General features: G+C 33.8%; 1 protein-coding gene across 1 annotated transcript; it reads left to right on the forward strand.

Annotated features, from left to right (window-relative positions):
* LOC123525249 (cornifelin homolog B-like) lies at positions 1–24310 on the forward strand. The gene is made up of 4 exons (XM_045304140.2): positions 1–138; positions 18697–19070; positions 20909–21048; positions 21364–24310. Exons 2-4 carry the CDS (start codon positions 18725–18727, stop codon positions 21454–21456), a joined length of 579 nt encoding a protein of 192 aa, XP_045160075.1. The 5' UTR covers positions 1–138; positions 18697–18724; the 3' UTR covers positions 21457–24310.
* The last annotated feature ends 1285 nt before the right edge of the window (positions 24311–25595 follow it).

Consider the following 25595-nt stretch of genomic DNA (forward strand, 5'->3'; position numbering starts at 1 on the left):
GAACACACCTTATATGAAAAATGTTCGCTCAGGTTAGCCAAAAGAAAACAAACCGTGCCCATCGTTACTGTTGGTGTAAACAAAACTGCTATATGGTCCCAAAAAAATAATTCTGTTTGGTTTTCAAGTCGTGGACTGGTAAGTTATCTTTTTCTTTCTTAGCGTTGTTGTTTTAATAGCTATTTAAACATAACTACAATATTTGCCATGTGCTGCATATTAACTGTAAAATTATTTGCAAGAAGTTTGATGAAATAAAAATCGTTGAAAATCAGAAAAAAAACTTTTAAAACGTTAAGTCCAGTCAAATCAAATATTTTCTTGGGACAAACATAAATGTTCACCACCAAATAACTTTGTGGCGGTTTACACATCTATATACAATATTAAAATACAGAAAATATAGTATAAACAATGTTTTGATATTTTTTTAATTCATGATGTCAACGTTTATACATATTCATAACATTTAAACATATAGTTTAACTAGTTTTCAATCCTTTGCTGTTTTGCCGTACTTACAAACTTTGATGAATTAATAATTACATTTCACTGGGTAGATTGCATTTATTTATATTAGGCTAAAACCAATAATGTGTAGGTAAATATGATTTTTTCGAGTCATTATAAACTGGTCACATTATTTAAAGTGTTTTTCTATTTCAACTTAATTCCTTTAATATTATATCTATATTTGGTAAACAAAAATTGGCTTCTTTCAATATTTCTTTATCTATAGTTTACCTTATATAAGAAACATCTTATTATAAATCCAAATCAATAAATATTTTCGAAATAACTTTTATTTTTCCGTTTAGAAAAGGTACTAAGTTCAGCAAACCATTGTTGCAATTGATGACCATTTATTTTTGTACTACTGACATGCACATTTGTAACATTTTCATTATTCAATTAACACTTAGCCAACTGGCGGAAAGTGTTTCTGCCTTTGCGACCAGTGCAGACCAAGATCAGCCTGCACATCCGTGCTGGCTGATCATGGTCTGCGCTGTTTGCCATTCAGTCAGCAGTATCTTTTTGGTAAGCACCCCTTTTAACAGTTAATGTTACTGTCCAAATTGAAATATGGACAAGTTCATTATAGAAAAGCAGGGTAAGGGTTAATACAAAAAGTCCCAGTGTGACAACAGTCTATTAACGCTTGTTGTTGTTGTTGGTGGTGGTGGTGGTGTCGTTGTTGTTTCTTTTTTTTACCATTCATTCAACAGATTTTCATTTGAACGTTTAATTGTGTAATAGAGAGTTAGGGAATTTTATAATTCTGTACCATTGTCGTATCACTAATGGAGAATCTTACAACTGCAGATGTTTTAGTTTATTGACTTACACCAAGACCTCATGTTTTAAAGGCCTTTAATGACCTTTCCAATGCCAGGTGCTTTGTGACAACCCCATACCTCTGATTCATAGCTAAGGATCGGTAAAATCATGCGATCAAATATTTTTATCTTTTGTGTAATATTCAAAGAAATTACATTAAATAAAGAACTTATAGAAAACAGTGTTTAAATGTTTGACTGGGTAATGCTTTTTGAGCTTAGTAAAAAAATCCGTACAAACATTTACAACAAAATTACATTCAGCAAATAATTATGAAGTCTGTTAAATACATAATGTTATTAATCAAGCAACTTCATATTGGCCTTGTTATTTGTCCAAGGGTTGTCGTATTGGCCCGAGGCCGTACGACTGCCCGAGGACAAATAACTAGGCCAATATGAAATCGCTTGATTAATGATAATATTATTATTCAACTTTCGACTGTTGGCGGTAACAGTACAAGAACTCACTAGTGAGTGAGTAACCTTATGGCAGCTATGCGCGTTTCAGGTGAAAAATCTTGACAAGTTGTTTAGACTTATTTTAGAAATCATAATCATTTTAGCCGGTAAAACAGAATGAGTTGTATGTGGGTACTTGAGAATAATTTTGAGAGATATTTTTGATGTGACATAATCAAGAGTAACTAGAACTTACCTTATTTTTTGAATTCCTATTTATTTTCTTTACAGTAGTGAGTTATCTTATCATGTGAACTGTGACAAAACTGCTTTAAAAGTCATTTCCTTTTAGGCTGCAGGCAACGAGACACAAAATTGTACACATATGTGTTGATCAAGATAATACAACCAACCAAGCACACATTATACACTCCCATGCCTCGTTTAATTCTTATCCGAAATTGTTTGCAGTTCACAACTGACACTCTTGTTCGCCAATTTATTCATCCATTTTCCAGCATTTGAATCGCTATTTGTTTACACTATCAAAATGTCTGTTAAAGATAAGTCTCATCCTTCTATTTAAGTTTCCGTGTTTTCTCATTATTTTCCTTGACAACTGCCAGAATTTCTGACAGGAAACACTTGCATTTTACATAATACCGAATAAGCGAATGTATCATTGTAATCTGCACCTCGCTCAGTTATACTTGGTTATTACATGAATACGTTAAATGATTTTTTGTCAAAATGTGAAAGAAAAAAATGTTATCTATAACTCTGATGTAAAACAAAATGGCGTCATTTAAAAATCTAACGGAAGTGACTTCTCCGTATTGGTCCTCTCTTTTGAACCAATCAAAATGCTTGAATTCCGTATTGGCCCTGTTTTTCTCGTATTAGCCCTGTTTTTCTCATATTGGCTCAGTTATGTTTTGTATTAGCTCTGTCTGTTTCATATGATGTTTGCAATTGGTCTAATACAGGTGTAATATTGTAAAGTTGAATAATAATGTATCATAAAAACCTGTAAATCTTTCAATAAAATCAGTCTGCATTCTGTACTTCCAATATTTTATTAACTTATTAACTATCGCAGCAGCAGTCCTTTAGTGCCGAACGGCGGATGCAAAAAGACTCGCCGTACTTATACTCAACGTTATTATATTTTCTGGTCCAGAAGTCCAGTTTTTGCCATAATAGAATTCCGCTTCATTATCTCTTATAAACAGACTCTACAGAACCATATGGAAAAATACGACAATATGGAGGATAATCAGTGATATCTTGGTCAGTTTTGGTGATAAAACAATAAAATGGTGTCCAAATGGAGCTAAGACATTGGCCTTTAAAACACAGCATTTGTATGTTAATTATCTAATTTGCATATTCATGAATATTAATGAGATTGTTACAAAATGACAACATTTTATTAGAAAATAATATTTTTTAAGTTTTAAATCTATTTAAACGTACCAAACAGTTTTGATCTGTTCTGAAAGTCTCTCAGTGTTTTCTTAAATAGTATTTTGTAACACTGATGGTAACATTTTTACTCCAAAGTAGGTATATTTAGCTAATTTGCATAATATTAACCATAACCAAAACCAACATCTCAGGAAACAAGATAGCACTAAAATTTAATGAAATGATATAATTAAATGTTATCAAAGAAATAACAATTATGTGAGCTATATTGTTTGGAAATGAAGTTTGAACACCTTTTTGAAGAAGGAATCAATATGTAACATACTTTACACATGCTACGTTACCATTTCAATAGCCTTGTTTTGTTACACAAGTTATTTAAAAATATAGATCAGACAGCTTTGATCTGGTCTTAATGTCTCTCATTGTTTTCTAGAATAGTATTTTATTACCGTAAAGGTAAATATTTTTTTACATTAGGTATTTCAGCAAATTTGTTTAAATTAATCTATGCTGAAACAAACATCGCTGAAAACAAGATAATTATAACTAAAACTGAACAAACATTACGAACTAAACTGTGATCAATAAACTTGTGTTATTTAAGCTGAAGCACATAAAAATATACTAGTATTGTAAATACTTATTAGAAGGAGGAATCTGTTTGATACATACTTTACACATGGTACGTTACCATTCCACTAATCTTGTTTCATTGTATCATTATTTTCTCAGAAAATGGTAGAGGAATATTTAGTTTTCAAGTTGTTAAATACTTCTACAAAATAGTACAGCTCCATACTTTCCAAGCAATGAGATTTTTTCCATAACGGCGCTTTAAAGTACATTACCACTGCACTTTGCTGTATTTAGAAATATATATGAAGAAATCTGAACCATTGAATTCAATATTATGATATGGATTTGTTAAAACTTTAAAGTATTAATGTTAACATTCTTTCTTCACTTTTGTCAATAAAGAAATCATCTGAATCATTCATTACACATTCAATGTTCCCTTTTTCATTTTGAATTAATGCATTGATCAGTTTAATTATACTAATATCTGTTTCTCAAATATGTTGTTCTTTAATTTGATGGTTTCAATAGTGTTGTCAATACGTACATTTTATATTGATAATATATTTTCATGTATATATTCTGTATATATTAATAATGTATACATCCCTGCTAACATTCATACACTGATAATAGGATTACAATTTGGGCTTCCTTTCATAAAAATTGTTTTAATGGAATATTTATCTTGTTTTGTGTTATTGTGAAGTGCATCATCGCAGTTATTTACGTGAGAAATAAAGCATTTTGTTTTTTAGTTTCAAAAACGCACGAATTGTATTGAGATAGTCATGGGCTTACTGGTTGAAAAGCTGCACTGAACAAAAACTAAGAAAAAACAAAATATAATTTCAGGTACTTCAAGTAATCTTTAAATTCAAACTTATAAAATTGGAAAAAGCAGGAAAGAATGTGAATGATATTATAATAAGTCTGTGAAAACCAAATTGTTAGGAAAACAATCACATAATGCTATTCAAAACTGATAGAAAGATACTGAGTGCTGTATGAACGACACTTCTGAGTTGCTGAAAACATTTTGCAATAGACTTTAAGAAGATCCCTTTGAAGCAAACATCGTAACTAAGCAAATAAATAGCAAACTCAGTTGGATCATGGCTGTTTATGAGAGGTAATGAAGTGTGAAAAGCACCTTACGCCCCCTAGCACTGGCTTAAGAGGAATTCTATTTTAGTAAGTATAGTCCAAAAGGACCCGAAATCAAACAACACTGAAAGTGAGTACAGGGAAACTATTTAAAACCATCATATGGCACTTAAAGGGTATTTTAAGGGATAGCAATTTGTTTTTAAGCGCATCCTTTTGAAGCATAACAACACAACGAGCAAAATATCAGCTGACTTGATTTGATTATGTCTGTTCGTTAGATGTAGTGAAATGTGAAACTGCCCTCATACCCCTAGCACTAGCTTAAACAGTGTTCTGTTATATCGAAATAATTTTATGGATTTCTTAAAATTTGAACTTAACATCAGATAAAATGCCTGAAAAATATGGAATGCACAAATTATGAGGCAGTAGTGTTACAAGGATCAAATTCTGCATGTCTTGATTAAGATGTTACTTACGATGTTTTCACTTTAGTGTTACCTAATATAGCATATTTGCTCTCTTGTTGGTTATCTGTTATAAATAATATGCTGCTTTATAGCATACCATTCATAAAAGAGAAAGCAAATGACAAAAGAAGATCATAGCCTCTCAAAATCAATTTATTTTTATGAATGGAATTTGATTACACTTTGATTCTGAAGCAATCATTCTCTTGAGTTTCTTGCTACAGTTTGAACTTTTGACAAAGAGATGTAATGTCTTTTGTCATAACCTTTGGTATGTAACTTTATTGATAATCAAACTTTTTTGTTATGATTGATGCATAGTTACTCTTAGAAGAGTTTCTTTTAATGTTACGGTATATCAAGGAATATTCCAACACATTTAGTCCTTGTCTGTACAATTTAGAATACCAAAAAACACTTTGTACATTTTGTCATTTTTGTAAATGTTTTAAAATGACTGCAATAATCTTCTTTATTTCGTATGTATCAAGTTTTATATATTTCTTATATTTTGATTTGGTATCACTAAAACTATTTGTCCAGCTGGTTTTAGTTTTAAATCTAAAGTGTTTACTTTGAATACCAGTATATTTTCTTTTGTTTATTAGTTTTGGCTTAGCACCACTTTGCAAAAGAAATTCAGTCATGTAATGTTGAGCAGTTAACATAACAAGTGTCCATGGATTCTGTAATGGAACTCCTCAGTTCTCTGCAGGCAAGTGCTAAGTTCTCCGTATTGTACAAGTGGGTGTAAGTCTACTTCTACTAAGCTGACTTTAAACACGATGTCTTTATTTAATCGTCACGGAGAGCAAAGGCCCCATCCAGATACCTGACTAGGGACCCTATGATTCATCCTATAAAGCTAGTGTTGGTTTTGTTTGTTTTCTTTTAATGCTACTTTTTCTAAAATTCAAAAAGACCTTTTATTAAACTTGACTTTTACTAACAAGAAAGACTGAAAATATCAGCTGTATGATCATAATATTATGGATGCACAGATGGATATTATTGCGTGTTTTATTGAAATGCCATCTAAAATTAGAGTTACATGGATAGTGCAATATATATTTTAAGCTATTTCTGAAATAACAGAAGAAAATCTTCTTAAAACTAACAGCAAAGAGTTTAAAGAAATCAGTATGCGACAATTTGGGCTTCAACTTCTTTTCAAATATCTTTTTAAAAACAATGGTAGTGGTAACGTCTTTTAAAGTGTGTTACGGAAAACTTATCACACTCTCTGACAAGTAAAGAAGTATATTGTATTATAAAAGTATAAAATAAGTAATATTAATCAGGTTTATGAAATATTTTCAGAATAATTGATGCAATACAACAATGTTGTTGATATGGTAACGTAACATGTGTAGTGTATGTTACATTTTTATTCTTCCTTTAATAAAGTGTTTATTCTATGTTTATAAACGTTATAGACCGCATAAAAATTGGTTTTTCATCGACAAAAAAATAATTATATCATTTTATTCAGTTTTAGGTTTTCAGAATTTTATTCGTTGCTTGTGACACTGGTTCATTTTATTCAAATTAGCTGAGCAAATCCAGTTTTGAGTAAACAAATGTGCCATAAAATAACAAAATAATACATTATAAAACACTTCAAGACTTTAGACCAGAACAAAGCTGATTAGAACATTCAAATTGATTTGAAACTTAGAAAATGTTGTTGTTGTTTTTTAACAAAATTTTGTTATTTTTTAACATTCTCATTAATTTGTTTGTTTGTTTTGGGTTTAACGCCGTTTTTCAACAGTATTTCAGTCATGTAACGGCGGGCAGTTAACCTAACCAGTGTTCCTGGATTCTGTACCAGTACAAACCTGTTCTCCGCAAGTAACTGCCAACTTCCCTACATGAATAATCATGAATATGCAAATTAGTTATATAACATAAAAATATTGCTTTTTAAAGGCCAATGTCTTAGCTCCATGTTAACACCATTTTTATTGTTTTATCACTAAAACTGACCAAGATATGACTGATGATCATCTATATGATCGTCCTTATAAAAAATGAACGGTTACCATGGAAACAGTGAAATCATACATAGTTCAAAAGAGTTTTTTCATGGGAACATTTTTGATTTTGAAAGAGTTGGTCCTGCCGAAACATTTGGTACCTATAAAAAAGTCTGGGGGTGCATGGTAGACCTCATTGGCCCCCGTACTAATATTAGGACCGACTTTAATTTAACGCTGTATTGCATAGCATTGTAAACTCTGTCAAATGGTCAAATAATTGGAACGCTTTTTGGCACGGGTATCATTGATAAATGAATATCACTTGATGTTATTTAAGTGAATATCACCCGGCAGCTCTTATTCAAACGGATATCACCCGGGTGTTATTCAAATGAAAATCTCTCAGAAGAGTGTCATTCAAATGAATATCATCTGGCATGACGATATTTAAAAAAAAATATATATATCATACTTTAATATTGTTTGAAATGTGCTATATAAAAGTAGTCTCCCTTGGTCTTTGGCAATTTTACATTGTTTACTTATATGTATTTACATGTAATTTATTGTTTTGTGAGAAAATGTTGTTTAATCAGCTCTTATAATTCAAGCCATGAAAAGTTAAAAGCAAATATTGTCAGCTTAAAATAACACAAATACTATTTTGTTTTACAATAAAACAGTTCTGATCAAAGTCTGATCAGTCGTATCTTAAAGTTTATAGTTCAATAACACTTCAAAAATTTTGGACTATATATGGGTATAATAAAATTCTGCTATTTGCGTTGTATGCTTTAAATAATCTTGTTTGATAAGGAAGTCCTTGACAGAAACTGCACTGACATAAATTATAACCATACTTATTGAAGAACATTGTGGAAACCATATAGATATGCTGACACGGGATAGGGCAGCTCTGATTAAACATGTACGAGTGGTCTATACTATCAAATGCTTTTTGAAAGTCTGTAAAGAAGATAATACCTTCTTCGTCCATTTTGTTTTCTTGTTCAATAACATCAAGCAATATTCTCACATGTTCTCCAATATAATGGCCTTTTACGAATTAAGTTTGGTTATTATTAATTATTTTGGTTAAAACTTTCCTGATCCTCTAAGCTGTAGCCTTTGTTGTTATTATTATTATTATTATAATTATTATAATTATTATTATTATATAAAACATTTATATAGCACTCTTTTCATATAAAAATACGTTTAAAAGTGCTTTACATAAAAGCATTCATATAATGTTCAATAAAAATGGTAATTGAACTATTATAGAATAAATTTAAAATTACATTACGGTAATAAGATACGCAGCGTTTTAAATTAAAGATAAGCAGATCTAAACATGAAACAAAGTACAATAGCGTAAAAAAGTAACTATTAACTGACCTATCAAAGTTACAGGTTAGAACAGAATAGAACAGAAGATATCCTACATATTGAACAGACATAATTAATCAGTATGATACCTGTGAAATGCATCACAACATGCAAACCGTACCGGATGATTGGGTCAATCCCCACCTAAACGGTCCGGAGATTATCCATGCTATATCCCACAGAATTTAGCCTTTTATTATATACCTCTACCTTTTTGATGTTTTGTTATTGAACGAAATCTTCAATGTTTATCGATATTAAAATGGAACTAAGTAAAGTTTTTATGTGCGCTATTTGCAGAACTGTGTCAGGTCATGCATATTAATGAAAGTAGTCCGGCGGCATAAAATACAAAAGGTACAATACGAAAATTTAAAGGTACAATACGGATTTTTTTTCTGTCTGTTCATATTTAATTGTGAAATACAAGTCAATATTTTACAGAATTTATATAGGCATATAATAAATGTCATATTTACTCAAAACCTTACGTAATTACTTCATTATATATCATATGCTCACAGAAAGGGATGTGCCTAATTATAATTGTAATTTAATTAATTATAATTAATTACAAATTTTGATCTAATTGAAAATAATGAATAATTAAGCAGAAACTAAAGTAAAGTAATTGAAATTAATTAATTACTGACTTAGATTTGGGTTGTAATTGTCAATTAAATCTAATTACTTTCAATTACTTTGGCTTTTTTACTGATCAATGGGCGTGTGAAATTTCCACAGTGACAGTAAATAGCTGACAGGTATTGTTGTATCAACAATCAGGTGTTAGAGGTGTTACTCCCTATTCAGTTCTGTAAAGTGTGATCACTGGGTGAACATTTTAGTCACTAAACCTAATAATTAGGAATGTACAGAAAAACTAATATAGAAACTTATTCTGTCGTGGTATTACCTTTGTGAGTTGCAGGATACTGTCTCATATGAATGTCAGTGTACATTTGCTGATACGAACTGAATGACTGAATTTCAATATGTTTTCTTGCTGACATTTGCTGATATTAACATGCATGTATTAAGTAAATGATCTGATTTTCTGTTTTTACGCACATTTTGTCAAAAAAGCTTTGAATTGTAAATAATTATGTTGAATAATAAAAATTGTTTTGCAAATGACTGAATTGTTAGAGATAAAAATAATTAACTATAATTAATTACTTTTGGCAAAGTAATTGTAATTAATTAATTACTTTTTGAAAATGGCTTGTAATTTAATTTAATTTAATTAGCAATTTTCTCAATGTAATTGAAAATAATTAATTATTTTTGAAAATAATTAGGCACATCCCTGCTGCACAGGCATTGCATAACAAAAGAGTTATATGTGATTTATTACACAACGGCAATGCATATTTTTTCTAACAAGACACGATGGTTATGTATCATATTCTTAAACAGAAGTTACTATATTAATACAATCTTTACATAGTGGAATGGAACATGGAAACATTCTAAAGGATATAAATGGAAGTAAGGATAATACTGAGAACCTTGTTATGGGCAAGTACAGAAACACGCCACGTTACGCTTCTGTATACAGTCCTTTAACGGGAGAAATATAAGGGACCAAAGTGAAGAAGCAAAGTTTTTAAGAGAAATATTAAAACAGCAGTTTAGATAACTATATGATTACACACCAAAAAAAATGCACCATCAACGTTGTTGACCAGGTATCTACAATGTGTTAATACTGAATAACAGGATTACTTAAGATAAATTCAGAGTACATTTGACTTCCAAGAGTATGTAAAACTTCCATCCACAGCTTAGTTACTTACACACGAATCGAGAAGTGAACGGTCTTATTTTCAACATTTCTACAACACTTATGGCAACAAATAGCAGTATGTGAATGAGAAGAGACTGCAAAATGTTCGAATGACCTATCCACAGTGTGATTTTAAGTGTCCATGTGTCTGACTTAATTTTGGTCCATAACTCTGTCATTCATTAAGGGATTTTGAATTTACTTTGCATAAATGTTCCTCTTAATGAGACGACGTGTCATGAGCAAGATTCAGACCCCTAGTTCCAAGGTCAAGGTCACACTTAGAGGTAAAATGTTAACATGGTCTGTTTCTTGTCCGGTCCATAACTCTGCCAGTTATGAAGGGATTTTAAAATTACTTGGCATAAATGTTCCCTATAATGAGATGAGATGTCTTGTACAAGACCAAGACCCCTAGTTTAAGGTCAAGGTCACACTTAGAAGTCAAAGGTGTTCTTGTCTGGTCCATTACTCTGTCATTTATCAAGGGATTTGAAAATAATTTGACACAAATGTTAACCATATTGAGAAGATGTGTCACACTTATGACCGAAGTCCCTTAGGTCAAGGTCACAAAATGATATGTGATTTTTGAGCATACAACTGTGGCATTCTTGGGCCCAATTCGGGGGCATTTGGCACCAATAGTGACAGCTCTTGTTTTTCTTTTTTGTAGTTATACATTGGCGTTGAATGTATACTTCTGTTTCAATAAACACTGATAGTACAAGAATAACATTTTATGAACATTATGTATATGTCAGGAATTCTTTAATTTGGCCAGACTATCGTAATTCATATGAGTGATCAGCGTATGGGATGAAGAATTCTTTTGAAATTCATTTAATTTGAAGAGTACATAGCTGGTCAAAGAACTTTTCATATCAGTCTCTGCTTATATTGGGTAGAGCCAATGGAAATATCCGTCGAATTAGACAATGTCAGGTTCTGATTGGATTTTATGCATATGTGATGAAATCTCTCCAGTTGCAGATTTCACATCCATATCTGAACTGACTTGTATGTTATTAAAACATGTATTTGGTTCATTTGTTCCGGATGTAAGGCAGAGTTTAATAAACTAAGTATGTAGAGCTGGTAGCAAGCATACTGTGATTTTTAGCTCGTCTGATATTTTTAAAAAATCTACGAGGTATTGTCGTCACTTGATCGTAGGCGTCAGCGTTGGTTAAATTTTATCTTTAGGTCCACCTTTTCTGTACTACTATAAGAGCTACAGTTTTGTAACTTTGCACGTTTGTTTATCATCATTAGGTGACTAAGTAGGCCAAAAACAATAACTCTGGTATGCATTTTGTAAAAGTTATGGCCCTTTTTGTACTTAGAAAATATGATTTTCTTTGTTTTGTTTTTTTGTTTAGGTCCACCTTTTCTCTACAACTATAAGAGCTACAGCTTTGAAATTTGCACACTTATTTATCGCCATTAGGTGACTGTAGACCAAGAGTCATAACTATAATATGCATTTAGTCGGAATTATGGCCCTTTTTCTACTTAGAAAGTTAGTATATCTTGGTTCTTTGAGTAAGAATGCCAAGAACTATGACTCTTTTCTTACATATTGTCCAGCACTTAGTGACGAGCGATGGAATCCGCAGGCGATGCTCTTGTTATCACATGCAGTTACTAAATATTTTATAATTTTCATCTATTTTAAATTTTTGTAATCTCTGTTTTATCAATTCTCAACGCAAAATTTTCATTTCTTTTCGTTTCGTCACCACGGTAGACTGGTCCCCTGCGAACTTTGAATGGGAACCAATATTGGACAGGGAACCAGATTAGTCACCACGGCTCATTCAGACGGATTATATTCATATCACATCGACTTTGAATAACAAAAGCACCGCCTACGGGTGCCATCGCTCGTCTGCAAGTGCTGGTCAGAATGAAAGTAAAGTGTTATTGTTCAGAATTTCTAAATACAAAATGGGCTATAATTCTGGCAAAATGCAGTTAGAGTTATGGTTCTTGGTCTGCGTAGTCATCTAATGATGGTAAATAGGCGTGCAAAGTTTCTAAACTGTAGCTTTTAAAGTTTTTGAGAAGAGGTGGACCTAACAAAATTAATCAAAAATCAATTTTAATACAAAAGGGCATAACTTTGACAAATGATATAAGAGTTATGTTCTTGCTCGTAGTCACTATATAATACGGCAAGTTTCAAGCTGAGCTCTTATATGTTACAGAAAAGGTGACAACGAAAGCATATAAGACACATATGAAAATTATTCTTCTCGACACATATGACAGGATAATTCACCAATATTTCATGAATTGCCCTCAAACACAACCCCTTTTTACTCAGAATTTCAGGTCAAAATAATGATACACTTTCACGATGCACTTTCACTCTATTTCAGATATTACGTAATGGATTTGACTCAAACTTAAAACAGTTGTTCTACATCATCATCCAAATCATATGATACAAAGTCCATAACTCTGGCACTAATTTTTCATGAATTATGCTCACTGTTTATATTAAATGTGGTGCCCTTTTACTTTCCCTTTGTTATTACTATATGAATTTGATTCAAACTTACAAGAGTTCTTCCAATCATCGTCCTCATCATATGACACAAAGGCCATAACTGTGACGCAAATATTTCATGAATTATATCCCCTTATTGCTTAAAATTTCGGTTTAATTTTTATGTTTTTTCACGATATCTCTATTGTTACTGAATGGATTTGATTCAAACTTAAAATGATTGTTCCACATCATCACCCACATATGACACATTGTCCATAACGCTAGCATCAATATGTTATCAGTTATGTGCCCCTTTAACTAAGAGATTCAAGTTCAAATTGTGGTGCACTTTTGCTCTGTCTCAGTTTTTACTAAATAGATTTGATTCAAGCTTAAACTGTTTGTTCATGATAAAACAAACGGTACATTATCTTACAGAAATTTTCCATGGATTATGTCCCTTTATATTTATTTAATGTTTTGATACATTTCATCTCTATCTATGTTATTACTAAATACATTTGACAAAGAATTAAGCTATTGCCCAATATATACCACAGTGGAGTTATTAAACACTACAGTGACAGCTCCAGCTCCCTAAGATGTTTCCAGTTTCACTATCCGGCACCGAAATAGTTGAGCGTGCTGTCTCTTGTGACAGTTCTTGTTTTTAATGTACTAATGAATTATTTACTCATAACTCGAATTGGTAAATTTTAAATCTTCCCAAATTGAAGTCTTACGATATTACTTGTATACACCAGGATATAGGGAAATCACTTTAGTATTAGGGACTGGTTTTTAACTGCAAATTCAAAAATATCTCCAACATCAGCTTCCTATAACAAAAACGGTGAAAAGTATCAATTACGTTCAGCAGAATAACAGAGATAGAGCCGTAGGCATTTCGAGTTTGCAATACTGTGTATTATTAGATACACTTGGATGAGAAACTGCGTAAAAACTGTTTATGAATATACGATGTAGATAAATTTAATATGAAATAGTCTGAAAAAAAGGTACAAGAGATACATAAGTTATCGCTGTGTTGAAGATTACATTCAAATTATACGATAACGGTACACTTTATCCTCTCATGTATAACTGAACAAATGTTTGAGGGTGCTCGACTCTAATGGTAAAGTGTCGTGTCATCATTTTATATCAATGAATAATGTCAAATAGCCGAATGAGTATTTACGAAGCAGGTACTCCAAAGTAACAGTACAACCTCATAATTCTGACAAGCAGACATCTCTCAAAACGGTATATGTATTTGCACATCAAAAGAAATGTTAATATGGTTTCTGTTAGAGACTCATAGAAGTTGTAATGTTTTCAGAAAAGTAATCAGCAAAGTTCACTGGATGTATTATTTATCATGTACAAATACGATCGGTACTAATACAGCTATAGTAGACAGCACACTGATTAAGCAGTTGATTATCAAATCAACTGAATTTACTATCGGTAGAATATACTGTATTTAGGAAATAATAATCGGGTTTACGATTTGGCGGCAAATATGAGTTGTTGTTTTTTTTGGTAGTAGAAGTTGTCATTCGAGGTTTATTAGTCAAGCCATGCAGTTGTGAAATTTCCAAAAGTATTGAAATATTTCCATTCATAGCGAAAAGTATTAAATCCTAATTCGGGTATCCCACTTTATATCACCGTTTTCCAATTGGTCAGTAAGTTCATTTAAAAAGAATGTAAAATCAAGCGGATGGGACATTCAAAATAATCTGTATACATTCCATTACTATATGTGTACGAACGAATGACTACACCAAGTTATACATGCTTCGAATGATTTGCACAGCTTGCCTTGAACAGCAGCAGCTTGTAGAATGTACCAAAGTTTACTGAAGTAAAAGCTGTTGAAAGCGGTTTTGAAATCTACAAACACTACATACAGTTCCCTGGGTGTGTTTTTTTTTTTTTTTTTTTTTTTGTTACGACAATTTTGTTTAAAGACGTTGCAAAATAGAACCAATTTTATTGTATCCCGCTCTATGTCCAGACTGGGTTTCGTTGATCAGACGTTTAATATGTTAGCGAAAGAAATCAGCCTTATATTTAAATTACATGTATGTATTTTCTCAATTAAATTGGAAAGTCAAATATTGTGGATCTGATTTTATCCCTAAATGCACACTATAGTGGTCTTAAAGTTAAGTAAACCAAACCTTACAGTTTCAAAATGCGTATTTAGCTCTGCGACAAGGGTCACTACACGACGTACGTAAATAAACCAAACTCGGTTGACTGCGGATCTATCCTATTTGATCCTAATTCAGAACCTATTGCTGAATCTTTTACAGACACAATACTCTTGAAAGCTACCAAAGTTATACTTAACAAAACTGCTAATTTAAGGCCCATAGATGTTTATTAGATGAAAAATAACATATGAAAACTTATGTAAACGCAACAAAGTTCACAAAAAGCTAAACAACAAAACACGACAAATAAGTTTGGCAAAAGGTAGAAAAATCAAACACAAAGTCACCAAACTCATAAGAAAATATAAACAAAGTATAGAATAAACTTAATGAAAAACTCAAGTCTGAGAACTTATGTGCAAAAGATTGGTTAAAACTATGCAAGCAACTTAACACCAAACAATCAACAATTTGCCTCCACTTAACCATAATGGTCAAGAAGCAACATCAAATCGACAAAAGATTGAATTACATTTGCTCACAATCCATGGTTGACGATAAAGATACCTATCTTTCACCTGTTACTGACACTGTAGTACCAGTCCTCTCTAACATTGCATAACTCCTGAAGATTTCGCCGATGACATCTCATCCATTGATCCTTTCAAGGCTTCTAGTCAAGACCTGGTTAGTCACTTGAAGGCGCATCTGCTTTGACACAGCCTCGAGAAACCTTCTTTAATACACTCCTTCGTTCTTCTACATTTCCCTAACAGTAGAAAGTTTCCAACGTTACTCCAATCTTTAAGATGTCTTACCCTCTATCGCCCAATTTCACTCCTCATTTGTATCGGGAAACTAATGGAACCCTGTAGACATAAATGTCTTTAAAACCACTTAATCTTAAACAACCTCTTAACTCCAAACCAGTCAGGCTTTGTGAAAAGCCACTTTACAGTTAACCAACTATTTTATGCCACTTTCTTGGTGAAGGAAAGAAAGTTCTTGCTGTATTTTGACATAGCACAATCGTTTGAAAGGGTTTGGCACCGCGGTCTTCTTTGCAAGTTGTCCCGTCTTGGCGTGAGAGATTCCAGGAGCAAGTGGGTCCAGTATGATTATTTCACCTCTTCTTGGTCTTCTAACTCGGTTGATATATTTAAGGCTCTTTACTAGGTTCAACGACATCGTTAAAAATATCGGCTATAAAATCAAGATTTTTGCTGATGAAACAAGTCTTTATATTATAGCTGAAATCCAGCCTCCACTGTAGCAAAACTAAACAAATACATTGACACTATCTTATCTTGCTCAAGAACCTGGCTAGTGTCCAGATCCTGGAAAAATCTGAATCCACGATCTTTTTTTAGAGAAAGTCGGCAAAATCCAAACACCCAGACTTGCTTTTCAAAAACACTTTGATCCCTATAGTTCAAACACATAAGCATATTGCTAATGAGACCTTATAGTCTTCGACAAGTAACTAGTGAGACCTTATATCCTTCGACGCGTAGCTAGTGAGACCTTAGATCCTTCGACACGTAACTAGTGAGACCTTATATCCTTCGACTCGTAACTAGTGAGACCTTATTTCCTTCGACGCGTAAGCAGTGAGACCTTATATCCTTCGACGCGTATCTAGTGAGACCTTATATCCTTCGACGCGTAGCTAGTGAGACCTTATATCCTTCGATACATAACTAGCGAGACCTTATATCCTTCGACACGTAACTAGTGAGACCTTATATCCTTCGACGCGTAGCCAGTGAGACCTTATATCCTTCGATACATAACTAGCGAGACCTTATATCCTTCGACGCGTAACTAGTGAGACCTTATATCCTTCGATACATAACTAGCGAGACCTTATATCCTTCGACACGTAACTAGTGAGACCTTATATCCTTCGACGCGTAGCCAGTGAGACCTTATATCTTTCGACACGTAGCTAGTGAGACCTTATATCCTTCGACGCGTTACTAGTGAGACCTTATATCCTTCGACGGGTAGCTAGTGAGATCTTATATCCTCAACGCGTAACTAGTGAGACCTTATATCCTTCGACGCGTAGCCAGTGAGACCTTATATCCTTCGACGCGTATCTAGTGAGACCTTATATCCTTCGACGCGTAGCTAGTGAGACCTTATATCCTTCGACACGTAACTAGTGAGACCTTATATCCTTCGACTCGTAACTAGTGAGACCTTATATCTTTCGACGCGTAGCCAGTGGGACCTTATATCTTTCGACGCGTAGCTAGTGAGACCTTATATCCTTCGACGCGTAACTAGTGAGACCTTACTTCCTTCGACGCGTAAGCAGTGAGACCTTATATCCTTCGACGCGTATCTAGTGAGACCTTATATCTTTCGACGCGTAGCCAGTGGGACCTTATATCTTTCGACGCGTAGCTAGTGAGACCTTATATCCTTCGACGCGTAACTAGTGAGACCTTATATCCTTCGACGCGTAGCTAGTGAGAACTTATATCCTCAACGCGTAACTAGTGAGACCTTATATCCTTCGACGCGTAGCTAGTGAGACCTTAAAGTCTTCGACACGTAACTAGTGAGACCTTATATCCTTCAACACGTTATTAATGAGATATTACACCAATCGATCCGTAACTGATAGTATCTTACATCGCTCACCTCGTAACGTGTGAGAACTTACTTCACTTGACTCGTCGCTGTTAATATCTCGTATTGCTCGACTCGTAACAGGTAATATCTTATATCGCTTGACATATAACTCGTGAGATCTTCCATCGTTTGGCCATTGGCTAGAGTAATTTGTTATGTCTTTACACTGGGAGTTGACGAGTCTTAAATCGTTTTACAAGGTGCGAAAGATTTGTAACACCTCTTGCCTTTTCTTTTATCCCATGGATTCTTGTACTGTTCGTCTCGGGGCTCATGATGTCTTACATTTTCCGCCTCGGGACCCAAAATTTCTTACACCGCACGACTCGAGACTTATGCTTTCTAACATCGCTGGACATGGAATTGGCTAATTCTAACAGTGTTCGATTCTAGTTTGTGATCTATAACATTCCTACACAGAGTGTTAGTGATTTCTAACATCTCCCGACTCCTAACATTGCTCAAGATCTTACATAGCTCGACACTAATCTCCTTATTTCTAACATCGCTCGACCATGACCTCGTGATTTTCCAAAAGATGCTCGATAACAAAGCTCACTATTTGTTATATTGCTCTGCTCGTAGTTTGCGGTTTCTAATATCATTCGACACGAGGCTCGTGATTTGTAGCTTAGTTTGACTGCAGATGGACACTAGTGGAAATAGACAAAAAACATAAAGCTCCTCGTAATGCATATTATACTCTCATATTACATAGCTCAAAAAAATGGATAGATACTAAAATTACTACATTTCCCCCCTAATTGTTTTTACACAACGGTTCTCCTAAAACTATATATATCTTGCCACGTATAGCACCAGACATCAACAGTACTGATTAATTCATGAAAGTATAGGTGGTGCTCATATATATATACATATATATATATACTGGTTTTCAGGAGTAATCGCGCTTGAACATATTTCAAGATGAGCGATCCACCATCAGACTATGGAAATGGTAAACCTCAGGCCCAACCACATGGACGAAAAGTAGGTCCTGCGCCACAACAATTTGGACAAGAAGGTCCGCAGCCACAGCCATTTGTACAAGAAGGCCCACAGTTACAACCATATGATCCAGATCAAATGAACCCCCAGCAACAATACGGCCAACATCCGCAACCAATGATGATGCATCCCCAACAGCACACTTCCACTACCGTGATCGTCCAGCAACCGACAGCCGTTAAGAGCGACCGTATCCTTGGCCTTAAAGACGGACATAGAGAATGGAGCAGTGGACTTTTCTCTTGTTTTGATGATGTTGGAAAATGTAGGTACAAATTGTATATAGAAAAATATAGTTTTACCGCATTAATTTTCCTATAAAGTTTGACTACTCTATATCAAAAGCATTTCACCTGACTGCACTACTGCTAAACAATTTCAGGATGTGATATTCATTCTTACATTAAGTTAACTAAAATCATGTTTTACATAACAATGATATGCTGTCCAACTTTTGTACTTATCAAGAAGTTATTGTACATATTTACATGTATGTGACCCATATGTAACTGACGACAAAGTGGTTGTATGTGGCCGGTGTGTAACTGACCAACACTGTGGCCAGTATGTAACTGACCAACACTTTTTACAAAGTGTGTGTTTTCGGTCCATATGTTGTCTAAGTTGTGCCCTTGCACTATCATCCAGTGCGTACCATGTATAGTCTAATGTGCACTGGCTGAAAATGTTTTCTGATACAAAAATAATCCATTCAGATTTTTACTGATTTGTAAATTCCTACGCCTTTGCTTGATTCAGAAACACACGATTCCTTACAGTAAATATAATTTTACCGCATGAATTTTCCTTTGAAAGAGTTTGACTACTCTATATCAAAAGCATTTCATCTGATTGTCTGCACTACTGCTAAACAATCTCAGGATGTGATATTCATTCTTAACTAAAATTATGTTTTACAGTACAGTGATACGCTGTCTAACTTTGGCACCCACCAAGAAGTTATTGTGCATATTTACATGTATGTGGTCCATATGTAACTGACGACAAAGTGATTGTATGCGGCCAGTATGTTACTGACCGTCACTTTCATTACAAAGTGTGTGTTTCCAGCCCATGTGTTGTGTTAGTTGTGCACTTGTTGCTACTATCCTCCAGTGCATCCCATGTATAGTCTAATGTGCTCTGGCTGACAGTGTCTATGACTGCATGCCGAAAATATGTATTCTTGTCCACCTATCTGGGCAAGACATAAAGAATAGTAGGTTACTGTCTTTCTGGAGTCGAATAAAAGTGTATGAACCTCGGGGAATAAACTTTTCGGGAACGAGTCGGATAAACTTAAGTTCAGAAAGACCTAACCTAATATTATATTTATTCTGCAGCCAATAACATCTGTCAATACATATTTTTTAAAATATTTTCTGACGCAAAAATAAACCATTCAGATTTTTACTGATTTGCAAATTCCTACGCATTTGCTTGATTCAGAAACACACGATTCCTTAGTACATAAAACATTCCTCAGCTCTGTGTAATTCAATTAATAGGCGCTAACCGAGCGCTCATGTACAAAACAAGCATAGTGGTTTTACTTGGATAAAATACAATTGGAAGCCATGCTTGAATTCAAATACCCACTGTTTCTACCTTAAAGATACTCTATTTCCGTGTAGGACAAGTCAACGAAATTCCTTCCAACATGAATGGTTTAGATCAACGACTGGTTAAAACAGGTTAAAATACCAAATTTCTGACTAAAAAGTAAAAACGCTATAATGCACAAAATCAAAGTCGATCAACTCACTGTCATCGTTCTAGTCTATTCAGGTAAAATGGAATACAGTAGAATAATTTCTAATTTTTAACTGATCTATTTTCATAGAATGATAAAATGATAACTTCGAACTCTTTATAAAAATATAGTCCGTCAGTTGTTTTGACTGTATATAAACCTGAAGTTTTTACTGGAGGCAGATATTCTAGAAGAATATGTTTTCGGGTATGTGGTCAATGCACTTTCCGAGATGTGTTCAAGCTTGTATTCACTTTGACATACTTTCGGGAATGCGGGCTATTTCATGAACATACCGTTCAACGTACTGTTAGAGATACGTACTAGTTTATATTTTGACACATTTTCAGGTATGTGGACATGGTGCTGCCCGAGTTGCGTACTAGCTGATATCTCCGCTAGGCTTGGAGAATGTTCTTTCGTGACATGTTGTGTTCCCGGGGGAATCGCTACTATCCGTACACGTGTTCGAACTCTTGGTGGTATCAGGGTTTGTAAAACTTAATGAAAAGTTGCATCCACGAAATGCAGTCGGATTCATCTCGATTATTCTTAACATATTCAATAGTCATAGATCATAGCTAATTTTCACAAATTCACAAATTTTCTTCTGTGAGAAATTTACTGAAACTATGGGCGTATAAATGAAGAATGTATCTTTGTTTATAAGTAATATACGAGTAAGTAATATACTGTTCACTGTGCATCTCCTTAAAAAACTTGAACCGGTCTGATGATGAAGGACTTTTTATTTTTTAAATACAAGTTGCTTGAAAGTGATACTAAGACAATTATTTATTTTCAGGGATCAGTCTGTAAAGATTATATAGCTACAGAATGCTGTCAACCTTGTGTCATGTGCCAGTTACAGCGAGAACTAGAGTACATGGGACTCTAATCTGTGTATAATAACTACATCGAGAACTCAAATGCATGGGACATGCATTTTTATTATATACCTATATAAATTCTGTCAAAAATGCAGTGTGTATTTCACAAGACAATATGTACAGGCAGAAAAAAATATCCGTATTGTACCTTTTGTATTGTATGTTACCGGGTTACTTTCATTTTATATGCATAATCTGACACACTTCTATAAATAGCGCACATAAAAACTTTACTCGTTTTTATTTTAACATCGACAAAGATTTAAATAAGGCATATATTAAAAGGGTTATAACAACAGTAGCTAAATCTGGGATTTTGTATTCTGCTCTCGTGGATTTTGCAAGACCGGATCACACTCGGTAGTTGTGAGCCTCGTGAGATCCGATCTGGCAAAATCCACTCGAGCCGAATACAGCACACCAGACCGAGCTACTATTATAATTACTCTATTGTATTTTACTAATACAACGGGAACTGGAATGTATCCGGACCTTTAACCTGTATTTAAGAATATATGGAACTTTTACCTGTATTTGACAGATTAATATATTGTCGGTTCCTTGTTGTCTTTTAGTGGTGATATATTATATCATAATCAACCCACTGTTTCCAGTATTAAGTGTTCTTCAGAAAAAAAAAATACAGCAGAACCGTGTTTAAATATATCTGGTTAGTCGCCTGCAGAATTAAATTACGCTCGGCATATAACTGATTCGGAGTGTTTAGATAAGTTGAAACATGCACCTGTTATATGTTTTTTATGATTCTTATATGTCTTTAATGTAAACAATTGATGAATTAGGAAAAGAACATTTATGGTGAAATATAGTAGGCCGACGTGACGTAAACACAAAACCATGTTCAATTAAGATTTTATTAAAGGCGTTACAGTAGATGGATCATTTCAATGTGTGTTTTTATAAGCTTAACACCGTTCTATTAAACATTTCTATTCTAAAACGTCTTTAATATAAAATAATAGATCAAATTTGATAGCACTCTTTCCAGCCATTTATAGCGCCAAATAAAAGATTAACGTGACATCAATATTGCCTTGTTTTACTGAAAATCTTCATGTTTTTGTTTTCATATCAGAATGAAAAAGAATGGTAAAATGTACGGAAAAACATTTGAACTCGTACGACATACTGTAGAGGTTTATAATTTCTAACAAGACAAATAGTCGTCCCTTCTTATTTAGATATAGAAAAAAATTATAAATGTGTAGAACTGTAGAACTATTTAATTTTTTCCAAGATGAGTAGATCTGCAACTTTGTAAAGATAATTAAAAGCATAATATAACAAATTGTCTGTCTGTTTTACATACAAGATTATAAAAATCTTACATGCCTGCAGGTGTAAGACGGGGGTTTCCCTTCCCGAGAGACAGTGTGGAATGGAAAACCGAACGATAGCGAGGTTTTTTATCCAAGCTGTCCCGAAGGTTGGGAAAACAGCTGTCTTACACAGGCAGACATGTTAGATAATTTTTCTTGCCTATCACGTCGCTCAAAATAGATCGTGGAGACTATTTCCTGACATTATTTATTTAGTTTGTGACGTCACGATAGTGCCAGTACTATGTGAAGTCACCTTAGTGCACGCTATTTTAGACAAGGTTTTTCCTTAGGGAAAGACAGGAATATCTATCCCCAGCACGTGCTCGGATAAATGTATACTTTCCCCGCTAGGTAGGCAAAAATATAAGGATCTTACATGCCTGCCTGTTTAAGACGGTGTTTTTCCTACCCGAGGGACAGTGTGGAATTGAAAACCGAGCGTTAGCGAGGTTTTTTATCCATGCTCTCCCAGGGTAGTGAAAACAGCTGTCTTACACAGGCAGACATGTTAGATCATTTTTCTTGCCTATCTTGTTCAAAATAGATCGTGGAGACAAATTGGTTTGAGTATTTCCTGACATTATGTATAAAGTTTATGACGTCACAATGGTACTAGTACTATGTGACGTCACCTTAATGCACGCTATTTTAGACAAGGTTTTTCCCTAGGGAAAGACAGGAATATGTATAAGTTAGATAATACATAAAAGTGTGTTACCGGCTGGTATCATCATGCGCGGGGGAATCTCAGGGAACGTAATTTGGGTAGCAAACGAGCCTCGTAGAGGCGAGTTTGCTATTAAATTACGTTCCCTGAGATTCTCCCAAGAATGATGATACTCGCCGGTAACACACGCGTATGTATTGTCTAACTGATTTATTGCATGATTAAAAACAGTAAACTGAACACGTTTTAAATATCTTAAATTTGAAATATTTAAAAATATTTCCCCTCTTGAGCCTCCCTTAGAAACATTTCATGATAAACCCCCAACTGCCATATTTATTTAAAAGCTAGAAGATGTAAAATTGTGCATGCTTCACATCAGAGATCCCTTTTTCAAAATTTTAAATAAACTAGGCCTACTGAAAAAAAAAGTTATAAAAAAGTGCATAGATAAAATTGAAACATTCTTTATCAATTGGTGTAATTATTTTTAAAGCAAAAAGTTGTGAAATAGAGTTTCAAAACTAATTTAAACTAACTGCTAAAAATTTGAATTTGCCGGGGGGTGGGGGCGGCGCTAACGAGGTCACGAACCCCGGAGAAATAGAGAATGTAAACAATTCCCACATGGCTAATTTTATCAACAAACCTGACAAGCAGAAGGTTTGATGTATCAATGAAATTAGAGCATAAGTGTAAAGCTTTGCCAGAAACGTAATTTGAATTTTAAACTGAATAGAATATCATAATCATTTTTGCAGTTATATTTTTATGTTATTTAAAAATCAAGTTTTAAATCAAGATGTAGAGAACTAAACTACAGAATTACAGTAATAAATTATTTCAAATAGCTTATCAATTCTCAATACCTTATCACAGCAACACTTGCTACTAGTAATTTATGTGCATCCCAGACAGAGAAAACTGAGCGATACCTGTGTGCAACGGAATTTAGAGCACGGCTAACCGTGGCGATACCAGAATTTAGAAAACACAACACTTCAAAGGAAAATGCCGCAGTCATGCAATAACTATCCCCGGCGCGTGCTCGGAAAAATGTATACTTTCCCCGCTAGGTAGGCAATCTCGGTGCACTGGTGTTATGTAAGACCCCACAATACGCTCCGATACAGTATGTTTGGTTTGACCTTAACATCTAAAAGTTTGAACCATCACTTTGGAACGTAGATATAAGCGAAACCACATAGGTGCCTACATGTGGAAGTAACGTACCTAGGATACTGTATAGGTCTGTGAGCCATATACTTTTAGAATTATTACAACGATGTTTTCCGAGAAAAAATGCCAAAAAGTCATTTTGAATAATTATTGCCCCTGTGACAATGAGACACTAGAAAGGTAGGACGTCTAAAATTTCCCTATATTAGTCACTAAATGATACCTGCATGTAACAAACACTGCTTAAATGATATTTACTTCGTTTTCGAGTTACACTTATCCTTCCTTCGACTTTTTCATGTACTGAAAACCATCTAATTATCATTCTTTTTCTACACAAGCTAAGCGCGCATTTGATCGTTCTCGGAGAAATGTTGCTAACAACACAAAAGAATCACACAAAACAATTTCATTTTATTGTAATTCTGGTGTTTTTGTATTTTCTCTAAATTGGCTATAAACAATTACACTGTATAGTAACAATTTATGTCGTTTAAGAAACCCCTGTATCATATTAACGTGATTTACCACGAATTCCATGTCTCCATTTCAAAGGGATACAAGTACATATTCGGCATGATCTTACCTGAACTATCATACAGAAAATTGATGCATGCATATCTGTCTGAAGCCCATGCAGAACAGAACAAAAGGTTCTATTCCAACTACTTCTTTTTTTTCAGTGCATGCATTCAAGGGAACTAAACCATATAATAGTCCAGAAACAGAAAATGTCGTTCAAAACAATCGGGTATCTTTTAATGTAAAGCTATGCCACATTAGTTCGATTTTCTCATTTTTAAAACCAACATTCAATACAATTCACACACACACACACACACACATGCCTTTTTCATTAGCCACAAACATTGCAATGCTGATTTAAGACGCCCGCCCTAAATCATAAAAAAGAATCACCCGGGACATTCATACGAAACATTTTTGTAAGTTAAACCTT

The sequence above is a fragment of the Mercenaria mercenaria genome, chromosome 3 (assembly GCF_021730395.1).
Source record: "Mercenaria mercenaria strain notata chromosome 3, MADL_Memer_1, whole genome shotgun sequence".
Classification (NCBI taxonomy): domain Eukaryota; kingdom Metazoa; phylum Mollusca; class Bivalvia; order Venerida; family Veneridae; genus Mercenaria; species Mercenaria mercenaria.

Coding starts and splice junctions, on each gene's coding strand:
- LOC123525249 (XM_045304140.2), top strand. CDS start 18,725: ATGAGCGATCCACCATCAGACTATGGAAATGGTAAACCTCAGGCCCAA. Junction 19,071..20,908: donor TTTTGATGATGTTGGAAAAT/GTAGGTACAAAT, acceptor ACACATTTTCAG/GTATGTGGACATGGTGCTGC. Junction 21,049..21,363: donor GAACTCTTGGTGGTATCAGG/GTTTGTAAAACT, acceptor ATTTATTTTCAG/GGATCAGTCTGTAAAGATTA.